General features: G+C 39.1%; 1 protein-coding gene across 6 annotated transcripts in view; it reads right to left on the reverse strand.

Moving 5' to 3' along the window:
* The window catches only part of CNTNAP5 (contactin associated protein family member 5), a 298,841-nt gene that overhangs the window by 98,957 nt on the left and 176,693 nt on the right, over positions 1-23,191 (reverse strand). For all 6 annotated transcript variants that reach the window (XR_015698843.1, XM_087732313.1, XM_087732311.1 and 3 more), the window contains 2 exons: positions 22,221-22,327; positions 8,005-8,124 (listed from right to left, as the gene is read on the reverse strand). Coding sequence is in view for 5 of the 6 variants with exons in the window: in XM_087732313.1 (XP_087588439.1) it covers positions 8,005-8,124; positions 22,221-22,327 (227 nt within the window). In the remaining variant the exon portion in view is untranslated. The remainder of the gene's footprint in view (positions 1-8,004; positions 8,125-22,220; positions 22,328-23,191) is intronic.

Raw genomic sequence — 23,191 nt, forward strand, 5'->3', positions numbered from 1 at the left:
ACTTTGCAGTTTTATTTAATGGTCCAATTTACTAGGATATTATGCTGCCTGTATTTGGTCCTAGGAGATGTTTTTACAGCATGGGACTGCAATGCATTCAGCTCACTTTAGACCCTCTGTTTAGCCTCACCCATAGTTCTATCATCTTGCTGGAAGCCTCCAAGTTGCTTTTGACGGCGCACAAATTAAATTGTGGGAAATTAGAGCAGCTGGAAAACTGGCTTTCAATGAGTTCTGTATTGTCTAATTCTCATTTTTATTCTTCAACTTGAAATATCTCTGTGGAGCACATTTCACCCATACAAACAGCATCACTCCTTTGTGATTTAAGAGGTTTGTCACAAAACAAGATTATTCAGACTGATTAAATTGCCAACAAGCCAAACATACGGTAAATGCTACATGAGAGAGAGAAAAATTGCTCTGAGAGCTCATATGATGCATTTGTTTCATGGTGCTCTACATTGAACGCCAAATGTTGTCCTGAAAGCTGTACCTATAACTACAGGAGTAACCACACAAAAGACAAACTCTCCTCCTTGAACACTGTACTGTTTTAAGCTGCAGTGACAGTTTAACCCAGCCGCTCTAACATACACCCCTCAAAGAATATGAAAAGATAATTTCTTATCACAAACAGCTTTAATTCACTGACTCCAAAGAGGTGTTTTCTGAGCCTCCTATGGAACCCACACATTTTTTATTTTTTTTTAATCTATTGATTTTTTTTTTCTGCTGGCTGACCCAGCAATATGTGCTTTTGCAGCTTGTTATGTGCTCATCAGCCCCCTCCTAGTTTCTGATTCAGCCACTTCCAGCCAGCGCAGAAGCACTGCAATGCATTTCCATGGAAACAATTTGGGGGGGGTCCACCCCCCAGTCCTGCATGCAAGCCCACTCTCCAATGGTACTGGCAGACTGCACCTGCTGGTGTGCACTCCTCAGGGATGCCCACGCCTGGAACCGTTCCCTGTCTGTAAATCCTTCCTGGCAGTCAGTAGCTGGCACTGGGAAGGCACCCACACCCCTGGCTCCACAGACATGCCGCCCCAGCCCTGGCAGAGAGGGAAGAGCTGGGTTCCCAACTCTCTTACACCCTAGGCACGAAGTTTGCTCACTCTGAGCCCACAGTTCAAGGTGTCTCTGTCAGCAGACTGACCATACCAGGTGGCTCTGCTGGATGACTATGAGACACCTCTTCTGCGACCCCTTGCACCCTCATCCCCCACGTTGTGCTGAAGCCCAGAGATAGCAAACCATTATCCTGCCATCCTACTTCTTGATGATCCTCCATTTCCATATTTCCTCTAATACAGGGTATCTACAACAAGCAGTGAGAAATATTCCTCTCAAAATATTGAAGAGGCAGTCACTGAACTACTTCTTAGTGCAAAATGGACACTTCTCCACTGTGCTCACACTCGCTGCACTTGTGACAACAGTTCAGTCCTCTCTGACTCAGTCTTCTTTATCTAAGGTGAGTTTTGAGAAACTCAACATAATCACTCTTCTGCCGTTTCATGTGCCTTGTGATGGCTCAGACATCTGCATGAGCCTGGCAGACAAGAAGTGGAGCCCACAGGAGACCTGCCATTCTTCTGATGCAGCACCAGGAGGCTGGGCAAGACATTTGCAGGTTTCCAACGTGGCACTAGACACCCATGTCTGGGCTAAATGGATCCACCCCTTGTAACTGAGACAGCTGGAGTGACTTTTAGACAGCCACAGCCTCCCTCTAACTTCTGAGCACTGCAAACGTGGCAGGGGAGTGACTAAGTTGCAGTAACCCTTGGTTAAAAGGTAAAGACTAGAGGAAAATATCTACTGTTACGTTATTCTGTACTAAAATGTCCTTGGGGCCTCCTGAAAGTGTGACAGTGAAGAAGGCCTACGGGACATCTGCTGTGATGCTCATCAGAAACACAATAATTTCGCTGAAAACAGCAAGGCAGCTTTTGACAGCACAATGCCTTTGACATAATATAAGCACTAAAGGTTTTTCATTTTATAAAGTTCTGGAATACTTCATGAAAATTCAAAACAGAAATGTATACATTGTCAGAACTATAGTGTGCCAAAAGATCTGCAGTGTTTGAAGGGATAAAGTGTAAATCTTTAATCTGTCTTTAATCTAAACAGTAGTTAATTTGTAAAGGATTCTCATTCGTTGTTTTCTCTAGTGATAAAGTCAATCACAATTACAGACAGTAAGCTGCAAGGTACACTCATTAAAAAAAAAAGGCAAACAACAAACAAAAAAGGCACTACAAAAACTTCCTTAAGAAGTTCAAAGCTGTAAAATCTTATCTAGCTCATTCTGAGAATCTCAGGGAGTTTCACCATTTAAGTTCTTATCCCACAATAATGTAGCTGCAGGTAACAAAACGAGAATTAAGGGCATGACCTCCTCCTCCTCTCTGTTATTGCCTCAGCCTAACTGGTGGCAGCCCTCCTTTCCATGTGAGAGTCTGCCAGGTCCACAGGAACTGTAACAAGGGTTCAATCACATGGTGTTCTGTATCAGTGTACTTGCTATACAAAGTAAAAGGAGATGATTTCTTATGGAAAATGAATTAATAAATTATATAAGCAGATGAACTGAGATTCTTGTGTGGAAACAAAGGGAAAGGTGGATGCTGTGGACAGTAATACCACCAGTTCCACAGTTATGTTGGGAACATCAATGGGGATCCCTACTGCAAAGACTGAGGTCTAGCCAGCTCTGCTCTTTAGTAGTCCATCTCTTTGTTACTCCAGTCTGCTCCTTGTTCACGGAAAAGTGAGTAAAGCTGAACTGCTACAGTATTTTCCTCAAATAGCTGTCAAAAGTATCATACTGTAAGTGGGACTACTCAGACACTTAACGTATTTAGACACGTCAGCTACAAACACAACTTGTATCCTCCTGAATTCAACCCTCCTTACATGCCATGGAATATGTACTATATGGAAGAATAAAATCTGTATCATTGTTAGCTGAATAAAAAAAAAAAAAGTCTAGAGGCAATTTATAAAAAATTGCTAAGTATAACTTTGGCAATCTCCTTCACATCTTTTTAGACTCCCTTACTTTGTCTGAGATTTAAACACAGTTTCTATACAGTTTTCTGAGATAGAGAAAATAAAGCTTTACTCTTCTTGCATCCAAAAAATAGGCAATATTTGTATTTCAAGAGGAGACTGCAAAACAGAGATGATCAACAAGGAGAGATATATTTTTGTTTGTTAATGATTTTTTCACCACGGCAGTTTCAAAAAACAGATCTTGGACTAGCAACAAGAGCTGGGATAAGGACTCATCTTTCCCCAATCTGCACCCCTGGAGGAAAAAAGGAAAACAAAAACAAAAACAGAACCCAAGCTATTTGAGGACTGGACAAATATCTAGCCAAGACAAAATTAACCATTGATCTTGTCATGGCAATTTCTTAAGCACTATTGATTTGATAGCCCAGGGTCTGCATACAGTAAAACAGCATGAGTAAAGAAGAACGGTGACAGAATGACTCGTGTGTATTGTAAGCAAATCTTTCAGATATCAAGGGTAAAAATTTACTCTGGAGGAGATGAGTAAAAGTCATTACAAACACTTTCCATACAGGGCAGCAAAATAAGTACATGGATGTAGATTGCATGTCTATAAATTTTGCGCTGGAGAATATGATTATTAGCATTTAAGTAGTACTCAATACAGATCAATAGATTTCTGAGAAACAAGAGAAAAAGAATAAGCCTCACAGTGACAGAAAGACTGCCAGACCAGAGGTTCAGAGGGTCCATTAGCCATTTTCTGCATTGATTGTTATCAGTCACTTCAGTGGAAAGTGAAGATTAATTCAACTAGGCTAATTATCAAACAATCAGCCTACAGGGAAAATTTCTTTCCCAGCGCTGGTGGTTGTTCATTAGCCCAAAGCATGACACGATACATCTTCTGTGTACTTTATGCAAAAAAATGTGGGTGTAGAGCACCATGAATGATGGGAGAACCCAGGTAAAGCGAGCAGAGCTAGTTCACATTCCCATGCAGATGGCCCTGGAAACAGAATAGCTATGTTTCCGTGCTGCTGAATGCAACCACCCCAAATTAATAATCCCTGCATAGACCCACACAAATCCTCATGGTGCCACTTATAGCATCCATCTACATATGATCATCATTTGGGTGCATATGTGTGGTTCTCTTCCCTCGAACACACATATTTAGTGTGGATTCCTCACTGTTTGTTATAATTGATGAATTTCCCAATGAAAGTGACTTTGTTTTGCATGTGTAATGGGTGTATAAGGTGAAGAAAACATTATGTTAATAAGATGCTGTCTCTTTTTTTTTTTAATCTAGTTTTGAGTTTGTTGTCTTTCCCTGTCATTGAACTCTCTTTATCCCTATTGTAAGAAAATGCAAATGAACATCCCTTCTCTCAGCGAGGCCCATTCACTTTGGGTCTTCCAAATCTAAATAGCCCTGGATTAGTCACTTTTAACCTCTCTTTGTACAGACATCTTTCTAGGTCTTTAATTAGGTACATTACTGTTCCTGACAACCTCCTATTTCAACAACATATTTTACTTTTACTAGAAATAAACAGCCTTCAAGATAAGATCCTTCTAAAGTGCTTCACATACTCTTCTCTCTTCTTGACCAACTTAAATAATAGCATGTCATCTACAATTTTTGTCACCTTGCTTTTTCAGCCACTTCTCCAGACAATGAATAAATACACTTATCCAGTCTGGTATCAGCAGATATCCTGTGACACTCTACTCTTAAATTTCTTGCCATGCTGAAAATTGGCTTTATATTTTTTAATACTTTTTCCCCCCTGCAAAATTTTCCTTCCCTTATTTTTCTCTCCCTCTTTGTCTTTGTATGATTGTCCAATTCCCTCTCAACACACATGATTGCAATTTTCTGCTTTCTTCAGAATTTTTATTCAGCAGTAGACTGTTAAAGTTGACAGGCTGCAGAGAAATCTCTGGGACCACAGACAGAATAAATTAACTTGTAATGTTGATACTTCCCATATCCACATCACATATTGGATGCCTATGACCAGACACCAGTATGTGAGAAAGCTGTTGTTAATCTGCCCTGGTTAATAACTGGCTACAAATAAGATCCCTATCTGTTCAATTAAACAGGTAAAACTTAGAAAGAATTTTAAACAAATGGAAATGAACGTTAAGGAACACCACTGTTCTCTAAATGCAATGATGCTGCTCATTTCTGATGATCTGGTTCCTTCTTTGAATTCATCCTTCACAGATTCAAGGCACTAAGTCCCAGAAGTCATTAGCTCACTGTACCTCTACTTTTAAAAGCACTAAATGAGTAATTTCCCCAGGTTTTCCATTCCACCTCCAAATTCTTCAACCTGAACACATTTTGGGTTTAAAAAAGTTACGTACTCTTGAACTGTATACAAAAAGAACTGCTAGCCTGAGTAAAAGCAAAGCTTCATTTAGCCCAGGAGCCCGCCTCTGCCTTTGAGGGTGAACAGATACCCAGGGAAGCAAGGGAAGGCAAAAGGTTTTCCTGAAACTCATTCCCATTTTCCAGTGATCTTTGCCTCACAGCTGCCTGAGCTGGGAGCTGCAACTAAACCTCCACGTTTAATTGCACCTTCTGAATCTGTCACAGAAGACTGGGGCTTTTTCCAGCCTGTGGGTTTTTTTTTCCCCTCTGTTGATACATTGGCCTCTGTGATGTCCTGTGGTAATCAGTTTCAAGTTGAATTATTAATTGCATCAGGAAAAAGAAAACAAACAAACAAAAATAACCCAAATCCTGCTATCTAATAATTTTACTTTCCCTTAGCTCTTCTATGATGAAAAAGAATCAATCCCTATTTGCTTTCTCTATGCCACATATGATCTCCATGCTTTCCTGTGACAGTTCCCTCCATCATCTTTTTAATTCGTTTAGTCTCCCCATAGATGGAAGCCATCCACACTTCTGATCATCTACATTTTTCCATTCACAGGAGGTGTGGTATGGATTTATGTCACTGAACAATAATGTTGACTTTTTTTGTCTTTGTTCCTTGTATGTTCCTAATATAACAGCATAGAATTTCATTCTTTTACTTTCCCTGAATATTGGTACTTTCAGAAAACTATGCAGAAGCATTACCTGAAAAGAGTAACAAATTCAGAATCCATCCCTGTGTAAATAAAGTTGAATTATTTTTTCCCATACTTTGCACTTAATCCATTACTGTTTACAATTTTTATCAGCATAACAATAAGGTATGTTCCCAGAGACAAAAGAAGCTCTTGTGATTAAGGTACCCAAACCATATTTAGGTGATACAGCAGCATAATCCAGTTGTACCTCAAACTCTCTATACAATTGTAAAATAGTAATTTCTTTCTGTGCCTCAGTCCTCTTTTATGCAATAGGAACAATAGAGATGCCTGTGACAAATGACCTTCCCCTGCCTCAAATGAGACATCTAGGGGAAAAGAAGAAATGTGAAAAAGTTTTCCAGGCTAGGAGGTTCTGTCAGTTTTCCCCACTTCCACTTTTCTTGTAACCAAAATAAAATAAGAATGTCAGCAAGTTCATTACAGATAGAGAGAAAATCAGGTATATGCCTTCTGGATTTCTGCCAGATAAAATTTGTTTGAGGAAAGCAGATGCTTTCTGCAAGGAGTTTGTCAAAAATCCTACTTCTTCAGCAGAGATAAAAAGCACTGACAATGTTTTCATCACACATATTTATATGATAAATAATAAAAATGAGCACATTTCCCATACTGGAGATCAAGGAACGATATTCAGACAGAAAGGTGAAACTCTGTTTCAATTCTTACGAGATTCAACAACAGTGAAGGAGACACATCTTATTAAATATTTGTTACACTTGAATAAAAAAACATACTTAATAATTAACTGGTGTGCATTTAATTAACATAATGATTGCCCAATTAAGTCAAAATGAAAATTTAATTTGAGACACTTTAAGTACAAGGAGATTAAGGATAAAATATGAATATCCTGAGTCCTTAGTTTTCAGGACTGAGTGTGGAGGTGATAAGTGGCAAAGTAGCTCAACCAGAATTAGCAATTTAGAAGGGGTTATAAAATATTCTTTCATCCACACCTGGCCACAGGAAGCAAAAAATGCCGAACAGGAGACAGTCTAGGAAATTTTCTCTCCATTTCAAAAATAAAAAGCAGAAAGGATGCTCTACCATCTACCCCAAACCACAATATGGGCTATGTAACCTTTTCTTATACCCTTGCATGACAGTCCTATATAGAAAATAGGACCCATTTAAGGGGATAATTTGCCAGACAGGTATATTAATTTGAAACACTTTTTATTTTAAAACTACAGAACTGTAAGGTTGAGAAGTCTTAACCAACAGATCACCTTGCCAGACTCTTGCTCTACTACCTGTCTCTTGGGTGTCTCTCCTCCTAAGAGCATCACGTCTTCTCCTCCATACAGATACCCAGGACGATCAAGGTTTCTATTCTTTGGGACATCAAAGGCAGCACACTCATATGAGGGGTGGTATTCCTGCTTAAGTCAGACTGGAAGGGTTTACAGCTAGCTCAGTACAAGGAGTTTAATAATCATTCCCAGCTCTAGTGTTCTAGTGAAGCAGAGAAACCATTCACAGTTACAAAAGCAGGTTTGAATTCTAAGTTTCTACATCTTCGGTAAAAAATACAAAAACCTCATTATAATTTATGATATTATGAAAAATATATCAGCAGTGCCCTTTAAAAGGTTCAAATACCATTGTAAATACCACTTAGCAACAGTACAAGGTGAGTCCTTCAAGCTTAAAGTTTAAAAATCAGTTTTACATGGGTCCTATTTAAGGAAACACATCAGAGTCATCCCTCAGCTACTACCAAGTTCTCTTCTTTTTCCCACTACTGAGGCACCTATGATACTGAGGCACCTATGATTGTGGGGTCTTCTTAGTAGCACAATGAAAGACATGCCAATAACATTAGAGGCACCAAAGACAAGGGTAGGTCATTACCTGTTATATTGCAAAAAACACGGAGTGGTCCAAGTGGTCCACTTCCATCAGAATCAATGTAGAAGAAACCTGACGTCTTTCCTTGGTGTCGGTAAGCCTCACAAGATTGTTCATAGATAGCTTAAAAAGAGAGAGATTGTATCACATAAACAAGGAGAAAACAGACAGACGTGTTTTATACATGAGCACTGCTTTAATCACTGTCATAACATAAACTGTTGGTTCACTGCCCATTAGCATGTGAAAGAGTTTACTGCATTTGGACCTGAGTCCGTGTTTGAAATTAGGCGCGTATTTAACTGCTTCCTTGAACTTAACGTATTCTGGCTTTAAAGATATGGGTATTGGCCTTACTGTGGATTAAACTATGTAAATACTTAAGTAAATGGATATGAACTTTCAAACATGCCACCATCTAGTTTTGGAGTGATACATATATGCATCCACATAATGATATTTCAAAGACATACATACACACATGTACATGATTTACTCTACCTAAGTATGCACTCAAGCCTTGTCAATACAGAAGACATGTATTTTTGCCAGTCTTCAGCTTCCCTAAAGGGTATTATTAACAGGTAACTATAAGCCCCTACCAGTGTCTACTGCACAAGTGAAAACAAGCCGTTGTTCCTTAGCAGAAAAGCTCAATGGTCTCCATCCTGGGTGACAATTTTGTGCTTTAGGCCTTTTTTTATACAACCCACTCTTCCTCTCTGCTTGTCAATATTCTTCTTTTGGAGGATTAGTGCCCATGAAAATGCCAAGTGGTTAACAAACCAAGCATAGCAGGTCACCAAGAGTAAGAACAGGAGGAAAAACTCCCACAGGTTTGAGGGAGTATTTGTATTTGAGGCATGTTTTCAGGCAAGATATTGTAACTTCACATGGGGCAAAGACGAAACCTCTCCAGAGAGACAGTTATGAGGTATCAAAAAGTCACATGTGTGATCCTGGATCTTGAACAACAGTAACCTTATATTTCTTTGCAGGAGGATTGATTTTTTTTTTCGACCTACTTAAACACTTACCTGATTATACTGACAAGGTTATTCTCTGTAATAGTTTATGATTGCTCAACTAATTGTCAGTAAATACAATAAAACCCACAGATTTACTTAACAGATAGATCAAGACTTCCTTTTTTATTCCTATGAGACAGAGTTATTTGGAAGACACAGTAACAGAAATGCAAGCAAACAGAATTACCCCTAATCTTTAAGTAAGCTTTTGAGTGCTACCAGTAGCAGAACACACAGTTCTGTGTGCGTACATATGTGTGTCCAGTATATTTGGACATCATCTTTGGCTGCTGTGAGGTCATATCTATCATTTTCTTACCTCTTAATTTTAAGAGCACATTTAGCTACTATTGGCACATTCATACATCATTATGCAGCAAACACTGGACTTGTACAGATTGGGAGATACTTAGGGGAATTTGTGAATAACCCATTTGTTAGCCACTGCAAATCTTTTTTCCAAGCCCCTCACTCTTCAGGCAGAAGAGCAGTACAGTTAAACTTGATATGGCACAATATCTGCTGTGTTGAGGTTGTAAATACAACTGCGAAGTTCCCAGTGCCTGGAAAGAACTCAAGGAGGTTTGCAGACTGAGTGCATTTCTGCATCATTTCTGAAATGCAGTCCCAGCCTCTCCTGCAGAAGGCAGCAATTGCTCTGCACCCGCAGGAATAGTTCCTCATTCCTGTGCATGCATGGATTCACATCCATCCTTTCCCCTCATTCCCTGAGAGTAGTTTCTCTAATGAAACAAATTTCAGAAAGGTTTAAATGGCCAGCCTGAAGTAGCCTTGTCTGACTATTATTCTGAAGAATGCTATAAGATCATTTATCACTCAGATTTTAATGAAATTTGGACATTTCTTCACTTCTGCCAACAAAATAGAATCACAGTTCTAGGGGCTCCAATCCCAAACTGGCTATGAATTAAGAGTGTCACCAGTCAATCACTTGTACCACTCATCAAAATATGCTTTTCCCTTGTACATTTCTCTCCTGACCAGACATCTTTAGCAGGCAGAACATCACTAAGTGCTAAATATGCACAGCATTACCCTTCCTGGAGTTAAGAAGCTGCTTAAGGTACTCAGCACCTGGTGAGACAGTGCTTTAATTAGTATCCGTCCTATAATAAACAGAAAAGAAAGCTTCTTCCTGACAGTCATTAGCCTGATATAGAAAGCACTGTAGGAGTCCAGAAGATCTCTAAGTTCCCCCTCTAATAGCTGGCTAAGAGTACATATTAAATGCAAATAAAATAAAATCCCCAAACCAGAACCTATTCTTCCACTATTGACAACCTGAGGGGCTAACAGAAAGTCCCTCAGTCACCAAAGTGCTGACAAAAGCAACTGGGATATGGAGGGTCAGGAGAGAGACCGTAACAGGCGATTAAGTAAGCAATCAAGGAATCATGGTTTGATCAATTTGCAAAGTTCTCAAACTGCAGTTCACTTAGTGAATTTGCTGTCATCATCATTACAGGACTCTTTATCTTGTCTCATTAGGGAATATGCCAGTTGCTTCCCCTCAATTGTTTGCTGAGTATCTTTGAAGACAAAGAATGGTGCAAGGGGTAGAGACATAAAACTAGTATGCTGTCAGTAAACTGGCACAGCTAGAAACTCATTTTTCATCACAAACTTTTGCTTCTTCTTGACTGTCATTTTGGCTGGAGGCCAGATATAATTTTTTCAAATTAATCAGGAAAGATGTGAAGATACAGCCATTAATAACGTGGGCAGATGCAAACAGAGATCATCTACTCATGTTTGGATGGCCCCTTTGTCACTGAAACTTTGGGAAAAAAAGGCTGTATAGAGCCAGAAATCAGGCTAGGGGTGCTCAGCTGGTATAAATCTGAAAGGATGCACAAGCTTCAGTGAAACTACAGTTATGTCTGCCAGAAGAAAATCCATCCTGGTATGTTTTCCTTTTGGTTATACAAGAATTCCAGCAGTAAATACTAGGGAGTAGCAGAAGAAGTGGGAAAAGGCTATAAACCTCAAGATCTAGCACATAAAACATATTCTAACTATCATGACTTAAAGAAAAGTTGTTTTGGTGGACAGTTTATTTTGTAGCTACATGCTGAACGTTTCATATGCCTGGATCTTAAGCATTTGGTACTGCATACTTCTAGACTGGATGGGCCATTGCTTTTAGTTCTCTTTTTTGCTATTTTGTGGTGTATAATGCATCAAGGAGAAAATGGTATTTGTTTTCCAGTCACTGGCAGATGCCTCCACAGACATTTCAAGTGCACCATCCATTCCAAGCTCTGCTCGTCTTTGCAGCCCAAGCCGATCGCTTGTTTCAGAATAAAGTTATGCAATTCCATTTGCTGAAAAAGGCCCTATTATTCCAGAGACAACAACTCAAAGCTGTCTCTATGACTCAATGAAAGACAATATCTCTTTGCATTCTTTTCTTTATGCAATCGGAAATATCATACAAAAGTAAAAAACAGAAGAACAGTCACCTGTGACTGTTAAGACCCCAGAGCCTTAACTTTGAAAACTGCCTTCAGATTTATGTTCCGTTTTGTGCCAGACTTTTCTGATGTAGAGGAAGATGTGATCATTTTGGGAACAGTAGGAAACCATTATCGTAGTTGTCATTAAAGAGTCGCCAACCATTTCTGCATGTAATAGGGCCTCACTTTTAAAAAGCAAGCACCAAGTGTAATTATGGAACTGTTGACAAATGCATACGTTTTAATGTCCAACAACATTTGCAGTATTTATACCCTTTTAATAAATGAGAGGTATTCATCAGTTCATTCAGAGTAGAACCCATCAACAATTTTCAAGCATTATTTTTAAATTTAAATGAAAACAAAACCACAAAAAAAGTTATTTTATTCCTTTCTGTGAAGCATTTTAATAGTGTTTATACTTTCACTCCTTCAAGTTTGTTTTCAAATTTTAAAATGTTCACCAAAATGGGACCAAAACAACAAAAATATGTTCTTTATAGGCTGCTCATGCAAAACTTGTTTTCTGATTAAAATGCTTAATCAAGCACTTTTTGAAAAAATAATTTAAAAAAAGAAACTTCTAGGTTGTCTTTTGTCTCAAAGAAGCAAGATCGGTTTTCCTTCTCTAACCCTCTCACACCTTTTTTGGACTAATTTTGACTTACATCAGCCACTGAAGATAAAATGATAGTTTCCAGCAACATTTGTGTCACTGAGCCAGAACCACTGAAAATCACAGTTTATGACTTTCAACCCCTGCTGCGTTTCCTCAGGCCCTTTTGGGAACGCGCTGCACTGCCATGCAGCAATAGTACTGCAGTTCCTGCCACTGAGTTCCCACAGGCAGTCGGGATGAAGCTGTTTGCTTCAAGGAGTTGCATTACGCTAGTGTTCAATGGAAAGAGATGCCAGCAGTGCACAGGAACCCATGCTACCCCCCTGCAAGTATGGCTTGGACCTCACAGTCAGCTATGGCAGGTAAAAGCAACTACAGCACAAGGCAAAAACCAAAGTGTAAAAGGTGTCACAGGGGCAGACTTTGGCTGGTGGGCTATTGCTGGTAACAGTGGCTATTCCAGGAAGACAAAACAAGAAACAGCTTGACTCCAAGGTCCCAGATTTAGTAAGGGAAACTGGACATCGGACATATCTGTTTTACTTGGTCACAAAGAGACTGGATGTCTTTTATTGCCCCCTTTTTTTTTTTTCCCCAGAATCACTTACAAGCTATAATATTGGACCCTGTGCTGACATTGTTGCAGTGCTCTTTAAGGAATTTTTTTAAAGGCTACTGCTGTGTTTCACAAAGAAATTTAAAATCCTCCCAGAGCTAGCTACTGAAACTGATGCAGCCTGAGAGCCCCATTCTTCATACCAAGAGTGCTTCCCTAAGTACTATATGTGCTCTTGCCTTTCTGCCAGGATGAGCCGTGCTGATGGTGTTCAGGCATGCACAATACTGACAGAGTTCAAGATATCTATCTCACAACCCCTTATAATCCTCTGTGAAACACATAAACCCAATTTCTCCCTCAGGTATCTCTTTCAGCCTTAAGTATCTCAAATTAAACTAGCTTTTCAGATCAACAGCTCATCCCGTCAGAGCATTCATTTTGAACACTGCTTTATTCACTGATCATATGGCCATCTTTTCCTTCAGTTCTCACTTCTCATCTTCCCAGGTGCTTAAGAAATGGTTTGTCAAATTTTGATCAGCATTTATAAAATAAACACTTTATCCCCAGTCAGATCAACATCACCCAGTTCTACATGTTCTCTTATATCTCCTGGGATATAAAGATTCATAAGCTCAAAAATCAAATTTATGGATCTGAAACATTTTTTCAAGCCACAAACACTACATCCCTACAGAACCATCCTAGCAAAACTATAAATATGCACTTTGATTGACCAAGGTTGAAGCTATAGATCCACGATTCAGACTTCACTGCCAGAAAGGCATTAAGAGATTTTAATATCATTATAATAATCTATTTTGACCTTTTGTGTAAAATCAACTACAGAATTTCATTTTCTAATTCCTGCACCAAGACCCTTACAGCTGGTCAGCGAGAGCACATGCAGTAGCTCTCTGCGCCCTGCAGTCAGGTCCAACAGGACTGGGGTCCCTCTTAGCTTGGCTCTGCAATTGAAATTTCAGCCTTGATTCAATATGCTGCAAGAGCCTGGCAAGTTTTAAATATGAGCAATTTCATCACTGTTCAGCTCACTGAAGTATCTTGAACCTATTAATCCAACTGTTTTAATTATGGTCCTTAAACCAGAAGAGATTGTATCCCTGCAGTAGCTGAAACCTTTAACAGCACATGGCTGAGCACAAACATTTTGCAAGGTCAAACTTCCATCATTTTCAATAAAATATCTTTTTATTCAGTTTTTCACTGACTATCTGTTACTGTATTGACATTTGGCTTCCAATCTTCCTTTTGCCCTAACCAGTTCACCTACAGTCTCCATGATAGCCTTTACTAAGCACATGCTTACTGTTTCATTGTGGAGCTCCCTGGCAGAAGCCTTTAGCTGGCCTCAGTTTTCCTGAGTACTTAACAACTCTGTTTCCTTTGCCCCTATGTTCCTAACTTATAAAACCTCTCCTTTCTCTCAGACCACTTTAATTTCATTTTTCACCTCCAGTTCTATTTCAGCTAAAAGAAAAAAGACTGTTCTTCGTGCAAAGACTCGAACTTCTGCAAAAAATCCCCAGGGAGCAATATATTTAAAGCCCCCTCTCTTCAATGGATGAATGAACTTGTTATTGACCCAGTAAGATGCACACTTTACCCATATTTAAAATAGTGCTGGCTGTTGGACTCAATGCAAAGGTTACAGTGATACCCAGACTTCAGTTTTACTACTGGGAGACCAGGCAAGCTAAACCTCTCTCCCCTCCACTCAGCAGTACGTTACTGGCATAGACACAACCAAGAGCGCAAACTCCAAATCAAAAGCAATTTGTTTGGTTGGTATTTTTTATTAGAGGACTCTGTCCTTTTCAAATTTAATGGACACCAAGATAACTTTCCTCAAAAAATAAAATTAATTAAAAGTTAACCTTAAAATTTCCAATATTTCTTTCCTACTGTACTTCCAATTACTTTGGAAACTGATTGCACATATTTCATTGCAAATACTCTGAGCTGGAGATTCAGAATTTGAGCTGTACTAGTTATGATTACCAAAATGAATCCTGTAGTATTGCTGTTTCTAGATTGGATTCTCATAATCTAATAAAAGTAGCTGATAATTTTCAATTTCTCAGAGGGAGATAACATTTTATGGTGATATAATAAATAAAATACATTAAAGAGACCTAAAGAACTTTAATTCTTGATTTCATTGAGAGGTGCTGACACTGTCCACTCCCCAGCTAAAACGTAGCAGCAAGATGCATGTTGCTTTTACCACCTCTAACAATTGCACAGTCACGAAAAACTGTAGAAAGAATACTTATTGCCAGATCATTTGGGACCATTTCATTGCTTTCTAATTCTTTGCACCTTAGATGCAAAGAGTAGTAATAAACCTAATAATAATAATAATAATAATAATAATAATAATAATAATAATAATAATAATAATAATAATTGTGTTCTGAGGTGAAAACTTATGTACTGGTTAGACTGGAAAGGCCAGTAAGATCTGGGGATTCTGTCAGGATCTGCAACTAGCCCTGGACCGACGTTGGACAAATTGAAACGCACAAGTGCCAACACAGACCGAATTAAGCATTCTCACCAAAATGCTCAGAGCTCCTGGAGGCAGATTGAAGATGACTGTTCCACCCTCTGCTTGTATACCTCAGGCCTGACAGATTTGTTCTTACAGACTCGGAGTAATGAGTGTTCAATCAAGGGTTTTTCTAAATAACAAATAAAGCAATATGCAATGGGAGGTTTCTTCTTCTCTTCTCATTCCAACAGCAGAAGGATTAGTACAGGCAATGAACTCTGGGAATGATCATCATTCTCACCCTTATAATACAATTGTATTGTTAAATGCCAGAAAATGAAATCTGTACTCTCAAAAACTGGATTTTGACAGCTCTGCTGTTGACAGACTAATGCGGTCTCTGCTGTGATGTACCTGGATGACAGATGGCTTATTTTTTCTTTTTAAAATTTGTAGTTACTCATCTGATAAAGAATGCGTTATTTCCATAGACAGCTTTAAAATTACTTTTACCACAATGTCACCTAAATGGATGTTCAGGAGGGATCCTTCCATTACACTTGGGGATTAGACAGTTTTCTACCATCCAAGCTAAGGCTACCCCTGGCCGAGGTACGAAAGGTCATGTCAGCCCGTCCTCCCCTGTCACTTCCCTGCTGAGGATTGAAGGCGGCTGTGTCAGTCACATACCCCAGCGGCCCCTGCCCGGTGCTGGTGCAGGTTGACCTGCAAGTTCTGCTGCTGCAAGAAAGCAGTCAGGGAGACCTACACCATTTTAAGAGCAGTGTTGGAGGGAAAGGAGAAATCAAAGACTTGAAGGACACTGTGCAAAGCATGGTATTTGAGCCTTGCTCTTGAAAGTACTGGCGTCCCTGTGGTGATGGTCACATCTGACACAGGCAGGCTTCAAAAGGGACTGAGTTAGTCCCTCAAATACTCTATTCTGCAGTAAAGTCCCAAAGTGGAATATTCTCTGTGTTATTTATAAGGAAATGCCAGGCAAAGGGAAAAACTTTTTTTAAATGAACACCACTGAGAAATGCAGATGTACAATTTACAGATACATGAACTGAAGGGAAAGCATTAATAAGACAGTAACTTATTACAAAATAAACAATGAAAATTCATATGCCAGAAGCATGGTGTGAACAAAAATATGCAGGAACATCAAGTACGGTACTGATGGCTTGATATGAATATTAAATGTGTTTTGTTTAGTCAAAGAACACCAACATGTTTCAGTACACATGGAAAAAACCTATTCCAAGAATCTCAGACAAGAAAACTGGCTACTCAGGACATGCAAATTACATGACCAGACTCACTGTTAGACAGCTGGCAGACTGAAACTCTGAACTTCATTTCCCAAGCCAGCAAACTGTGTACAAATCTCCCTACCTTGGAATATGGGAGAATTACCAAATCCATGGCTGGCACTTTAAGATGCAGCTCCAGTACTGCTAATGATCTGGCTGAAGCTATATTAAGCTTTTCAGATCAAAAATGATATATGCAGTAAGCATATTAATATTAAAAAATACGTTTTCAAAGCCTGAAGTTATGTTAAGTTTATGTCATATCAACGACTATATGACATTTCTATTATTGGATGGATTTTTCCTCCAGCAATTACCTAGCCCAATAAGACACATGCCTGTATGTGCAAGATAGATCACACACCAAAGCAAATATCCAGAATTAAATTACATTCTGTTAATTATCACCTTGCAAAGCTTTGGGACATGACATCCCCAGAACATGAAGAATAAAACCATTATTTTATATTTCTCATCATTTTCTATATCAATGTTCAGCACTCTTTGGAATAAAAAAATACACCCAAGACTAAAGGCCATCTGAAAACTATCACGTATAAAAATAATAGAAATACAGAAGGGGAAGATGAGGCTTTCTAAGGGACTAACATAACTCATAGAAATAGGAGATTACTAATCATTACCGTGCAATAAAGTTACACCATTCTGTATCTCAGGGCCATTTTACACTGGTCTACTGCTTTCACTATCACATGATAATTACAAGGAGAATTAATAGTATGAGAGAGATGACTATGCAGGTTTTAAACTATGACCTTTCAATTAAAAATATTTTGTATATATATACACACCTGTAATTCCTCCCCCTCCATTTCTCTATCTATATACACCTATAATTCTGATCTAGCTTCAGTTGTCTACTGCATGTCTAAGCTAAGACAGCCTCCCTCTATAGATGACAGACACTGGTATGTTTCAGAGGTGGTCCATGAACTTACCATGGACACCCTATCTCACAGTGAGATCAGCCAAGTTCTGAAAATAGCTCACACTGTTATATATAGAGAGGGAGCAGATCACTATCTTAGATTACATGTCACAGTATCAGACAGCAAAAAATAGATGAGCTGAATCCCATCCAGGCCTTTTTCCCAAGCTGTGTACTAACATCAGTGTTTCTATCTAAAAGAGGAAAACAGAAAACAAACATTACATTATTATCTATTTTGCTATGGTCCACACACGTGATTACATAAAGCATCCTCTCCTATCCATCTGGATTATATCAGACTACTCCAATACCTGATGGATCAGTAGGCTACCCACCTCACTGTAGAAACAGGGAAAGTATCTATCACTAAAAAGGCTTCAGGTGAGCTAATCTTCCAACCTATTCAAATGCAAGCTGTGTGAAGCACATTTAAAAGATAAACCAAAAAGCAAAACCATGCATTTTATACACTTGAAATAAGATTGTATCCTCAAAGCACTGGCTTAGCTACAGATCAGCTCAAGTAACAGTATGCAAACTAGTTTCAAAGGAAAGAATCCATACCATTTCAGTAGACAATATAGATCACATACCTTCTAATATACCTGCAAATTGGATCTTACTCCCAACAGAGGTGGAGGAACTAAGGGACAACAAAACTCATACAGAAACAAATGTAACTCACCTACTGTTGGCATAATACCTTATAGGGTTATTCCATGACTCCTAGTTTCCCCAAACTGTGGGCAGTGAAACGGGTACCCAGGGACAGTCAGCACAAGTTCTACATTTCCCATCAAATTGCATGTCCACATGCATTTGTGACAGCAAGGCACTAGCACATGCTCTGGAGTTTCACAGGTACAGATAGCACAGAGATGAAAACACAATTGTTAATCAGTGCTGTGACTAGCCAGCAAGAAGATGTGAATTGCACTGGAAGCTGGAATGATGAGAGGTAAATCCAAATCCTCTTTCCCCATGTGGAAGAAAAAAAACCCCACCAAACCAAAAAAAAAACCCAAAAAGGACGTGGAAGGTATTGATAATATTCCACATGTGGCAGCTTGTGAAGGAGGATTAACCGCTACTAAACAGAGAAATGGACATCAGGCAATAAGCTTTGCAAGAAAGAAACAACCTGTTTAGAAAACATTCAGACTCTTCCCATATGTTACTGAAACCCAGAAAACACCAATGGGTTTTAGCACTATTTTATTTGTATTTACAGCTAAGTTTAGAGAAGAGGAGGAGAACAGAAGCAGGACCAGATGAGACTTCAGGGTGAAACTTGTCTACCACAGAATAGCTATTTAATGGGACATGACTCTACACCCTTCCAGTGGTGGACTCTCATCTGGATCATGCAGATTGCCACACTTCCTGTGACAGTTTAGGAGCTTTCAGGATCAGAAGGGATTTTGAGTTAGCAGGAGGATACTTGAGGTTTGCAGAAAATTGACTGCCTCTAGGAAGATTATATTAAGACCATGTCTAGACCCAGCTAGTTCTTTATATGTATCTTGAGATGCACACTTTTGCTTCATTCACACATCTTGAATTTCAACTATACCCATTTTCAGTCATGAGAGACACATTCTTGTCCCATATATCTGACGTGGTCATGCAAACATTGCCCCAGCTGTGTCTTCTATCAACTTACTGTTCTGCCCTGCCACCGTCTACCTTCCCCTCTGTTGCACCAAATGCAAACTGTTTATCTTTGCTTTTCATAGCATATTTCCAACCCATCTACCTGTCATGACTCTGGCATTTGCCCTGTCAAAAATGTCAAACTCCTCTGGCCATAGCCTTATATTTTTCAAACAAGCACATTATTGCTTTCTCCCATGTCACTCCTTCATGCCTGCAAGCATTCAATTTCTTCCTCTTTTTAATCTTTACCTTATGACTTTTTGCCTACAAGAAAGCCTAGCAATAATTATGTACCCGGTAGACTGAAACTGCCACCTATGATGTTGAAGACTTTCTGGCACTCCATCACCTGCACCAGTGTGTTTTTTCCCCTCAGAAACTTAACTGCAAACTCTTTGGAGCAGGGATAGTCTGCACTGGTAGCTGTTCCTCACAGCAGGATCCAGCATGGTCCGTGAATATTTGGAAGCAACAAGTAAGATTGCTTGTGTACCAACCACAAAATGTATTTCAACAGTTTACAGATGATGACAGTAAGTTAGGGACAATTTACCTTCAGATCTCAGTTCTTAAAATGGTAAGGTATCCCAATCTGAGCTGGTAAAACATAAATCAATTAATTCTGGTTTGCAGGTGCATGTCATGCAATTCTTCCTGAAAGCTTGGCAAGGAATGGGTCCTTTTACATTGTTCAACCAGTGGCACCCACCTCTTACAAACACCACACCAAAAAGAGGCAAAAACCACACTGATGCAACTCAGACAGAGAAGAAATCCAGCTGACAATGAAACTATTCACACTATGTTTGACTTGCAGCAGATTGCCAGTTAAATCTTTCCACTGTTGCTGTATGGACTTTGGTCTGAAGGGCAGTTTAATAAAAGAAATAGCCTCTCCAAAGTGGTACAAGTTCAATTTCAGGCCTGTCAGCCTCAGCGTTCTAGTAAAAATCAAAATCTGTTGAGATAATGTTTCAAACCTTAAGAAATCAGACATTTTACTTTCATAGAACTACACTGAATTACATGATTGGAAGAGTTGCCTGTACGTTGAGGATATTTGGAGTTATGCTGTGATCAGATCTGCAGCTTTCATTCACCTGCTACAAGGTACTCCTGTACGTCAACCACTATCAGCTGAAAGCGATAACGTCTCTTGTTCCGCAGGTTTCTTATCAACAGCCTGCATTTGCCCACCGGCTTTGAAATGGTTTCATCACACATTTCAAGCACATGAATGCATTTCTTCAGACTAATGTAGCTGTTTATCAGCGTTGCTTGGCTTACAGGGCAGCTGGCTCTACAATCTAGCTGGAATCAAATTAGCTGTTGGTAATATGGTTGTAAATAAGCTGAGCAGCTGAATAGCTGTGCATCACATGTGTGCACAGCTTGATCTGCTGGAAAGTCTTAACACAAGATCTTCCTGAGAAACTTTTCAGAGTAGTTCTTACATCAGTGAACCTTAAGTAACTGCAGCTATGTATGTGCTTTGGGAGCGCAGATGAGTTCATGAAAGCAGGAGGCTTTACTAGCTCCATGCAAATGTCTGTGGGGAAACCTAGTCATGAACCAGTCCTCAGCAGCAATGAGATGGTCTCCTTTGAACACAAGCCACACTCAGCTGGCACAGACACAGTAAGCCCCAGGTCCCGAGCTAATATGACAGCACAGATGTAGCCTAGAGGTTAGCCTCCCTAATCGCCTTTGATGGACAATAGTGACAGGCCTCTTCCTTCCCCAAGGAGCTTATCCCTTCTCACCAACTGATTTAGCCATCTAGTTTTGTACCAACCATCAGCTGGTGTAAATACTCTGCTATGGCCTCAATCACTGCATGTATTCTGGGTTGGGTTTGGAGGTTTTGAAGAGGGGTGATGCCTTTTGGCATGACAAAAATATTTGACAAAAAAAGTAAACCCTCTTTTTAAAACTATAAACTCAGCATTTTTTTCTTCCCATCCTTCATCTGGCTTGGCATGATTTCTGCACCAAACCCTTAGCTTCCTTTGTGCTTACAATGTAGAGTTCAGGTGATGAATCTATGAATAGACCTCTCAACAGCCTCTCCCACCAGCTTGCAGACCCCACACCACAAGTGATTTACTGTTAATTAGCAAACCATTAAACTCTCCAGAATTACAGTATGGTTGCCAATGTTCTCAGCTTCAAACCACTAAGTACCTTTTCTTCTCTCCTGGTTTTTAGCTTAATAAGGAAAAAAAATGTATCTCGCCAATCTCATCCTATCTGCGGTCCAAGTGTTCATCAAACACCTGGAGTGGTTACAGTTGTATTCCTGGAATTGTTATTCTTACTCACTCTTTTTTTTTCTTTATTTCCAGTCATTGAACAGGAAGTTTACCTTCATTTTCTAACTGTTTTCCCTTTTAGTCAGCTGTATGAACAGGCTTTATTTTGGCTTCCCCCTTCTCTCTCTCTTTTTTTGTTAGAATTCCCAGCATGCTGTGCCTGTACTGTTTTATACTTCTTTTTAAACCTTAAAAACACCTTAACATTCCTTTTGCTGTGGATTTCAGTAGCTCAATGCTTCATGTACCACCGCTGTTTCAGACACTGTATCCTTGCTAATAGCAGCAGCCCAAATAATAGTTCAGCAAAATTCCAAAATTATAAACTATTGAAAATTAGGTTCTTGCAACATGAAGTTTTGGATAATCTAAAAACAAGGAAGCCCATGGTGCCAGAATTGACACACAGCCCCAAACACAGATGAAAATCACCCAGCTCAGCCTAGCTAAATTCAACTAAATGTCTAATGACCAAAGTGTCTATGATGTGTATGTAACATAAATGAATTTGAGACTCTCCAAATCAATGTATAACGTGAGAATAAAATGTGGAAATTAGTTAAAATAATCTGGTTTTGTTTTCTCCAAAATATTTGTTAAGAAACATGCATATTTGCAAATGGATTCCTGTGTGTTCCCAGCCCAGTTCTTGACCTGTTCAAACCATGTTAGGACATGCTACATCCTATAATATGATATGACCTCTCACAAAGCTTCTCTCTAGTTTATGTGCACCTTGACATACCAGCTGTAGTAGAAAACACGGTATGTGTGGGTTTACTTACAGTTATGACAGGTAGCTCCCATGTAGCCTGTATCATTACAATCACAGTAAAAGGTGGTCCAGGACTGAGAGCATTTTCCTCCATGTTCACAGTAGTTGGGTAAACATCTAATTGGAGACAGTTTTTAAAAAATGCAATTAATTATAAACATTTCTGTAAAAATAATGTGCTGGAAAAAATAATTATAAAACTGTCTCATCTCATTCAGGCAAGAGTTTCCTAAGGCTGATTCACTGTATAATACCTGAAATAATTACTTATTCCTCTGATCTGTGATTCACTTCAAATACAAGCACTGAAGACAACAACATTTAATGTATCCAGCAAGTAGGTAAAGATCACTCTCAATAGAAACATTCCACTTATCCTCCACTTGTTAGCAATTAAAGTGTCACAAACTTTCTGAGCATGGAGAAGGACAAGTAACAGGCGAAAATGCTATTGAAATCTTGTTTCAAAGGAGAATCCCCTGTTCTCTGATTAAACAGGCAACACTGTTATCAAAATTAGGCTGAGTTACATTTGTGGTAACACAAACAGCATGAAAATCTCAGAAGTGAGAGGAAAAATATCCTTCAATTATGAGTTCTGTATTCTCTCTTCTTTCCTTCAGTTTAGTTGGTATGCCTCTAACATATTATTGTGAAGCAAATTATTAAAAGACACACAACAGCATGCAGCTTGGGAAGTGACCAGAAACAAAAGCTGTGGGAGATAAATTCAATCTCCAGGACAAGAAGTGAATGCCGATCTGAACTACACAGGCGTAAATGGAGGCAGTGCAATGGAGTTACACCAGCCTAAATGGAAAGAGATATTGTTCCATTCTTTGCCTTTTCCTTCCTTTTTTCCCCTCTTACTGTATATTAGATAATCTCTTTTACACTTTATGTTTGACTTTTGAAAAATAAGTAACTTGTTTATACCACTGATTCAGTTGTGATTGGTGGATGGATAGAAAACTGGCAATC

This window comes from Nipponia nippon, unplaced genomic scaffold, assembly GCF_047370975.1.
Source record: "Nipponia nippon isolate SJK-2023a ecotype South Korea unplaced genomic scaffold, ASM4737097v1 scaffold_5, whole genome shotgun sequence".
Classification (NCBI taxonomy): Eukaryota; Metazoa; Chordata; class Aves; order Pelecaniformes; family Threskiornithidae; genus Nipponia; species Nipponia nippon.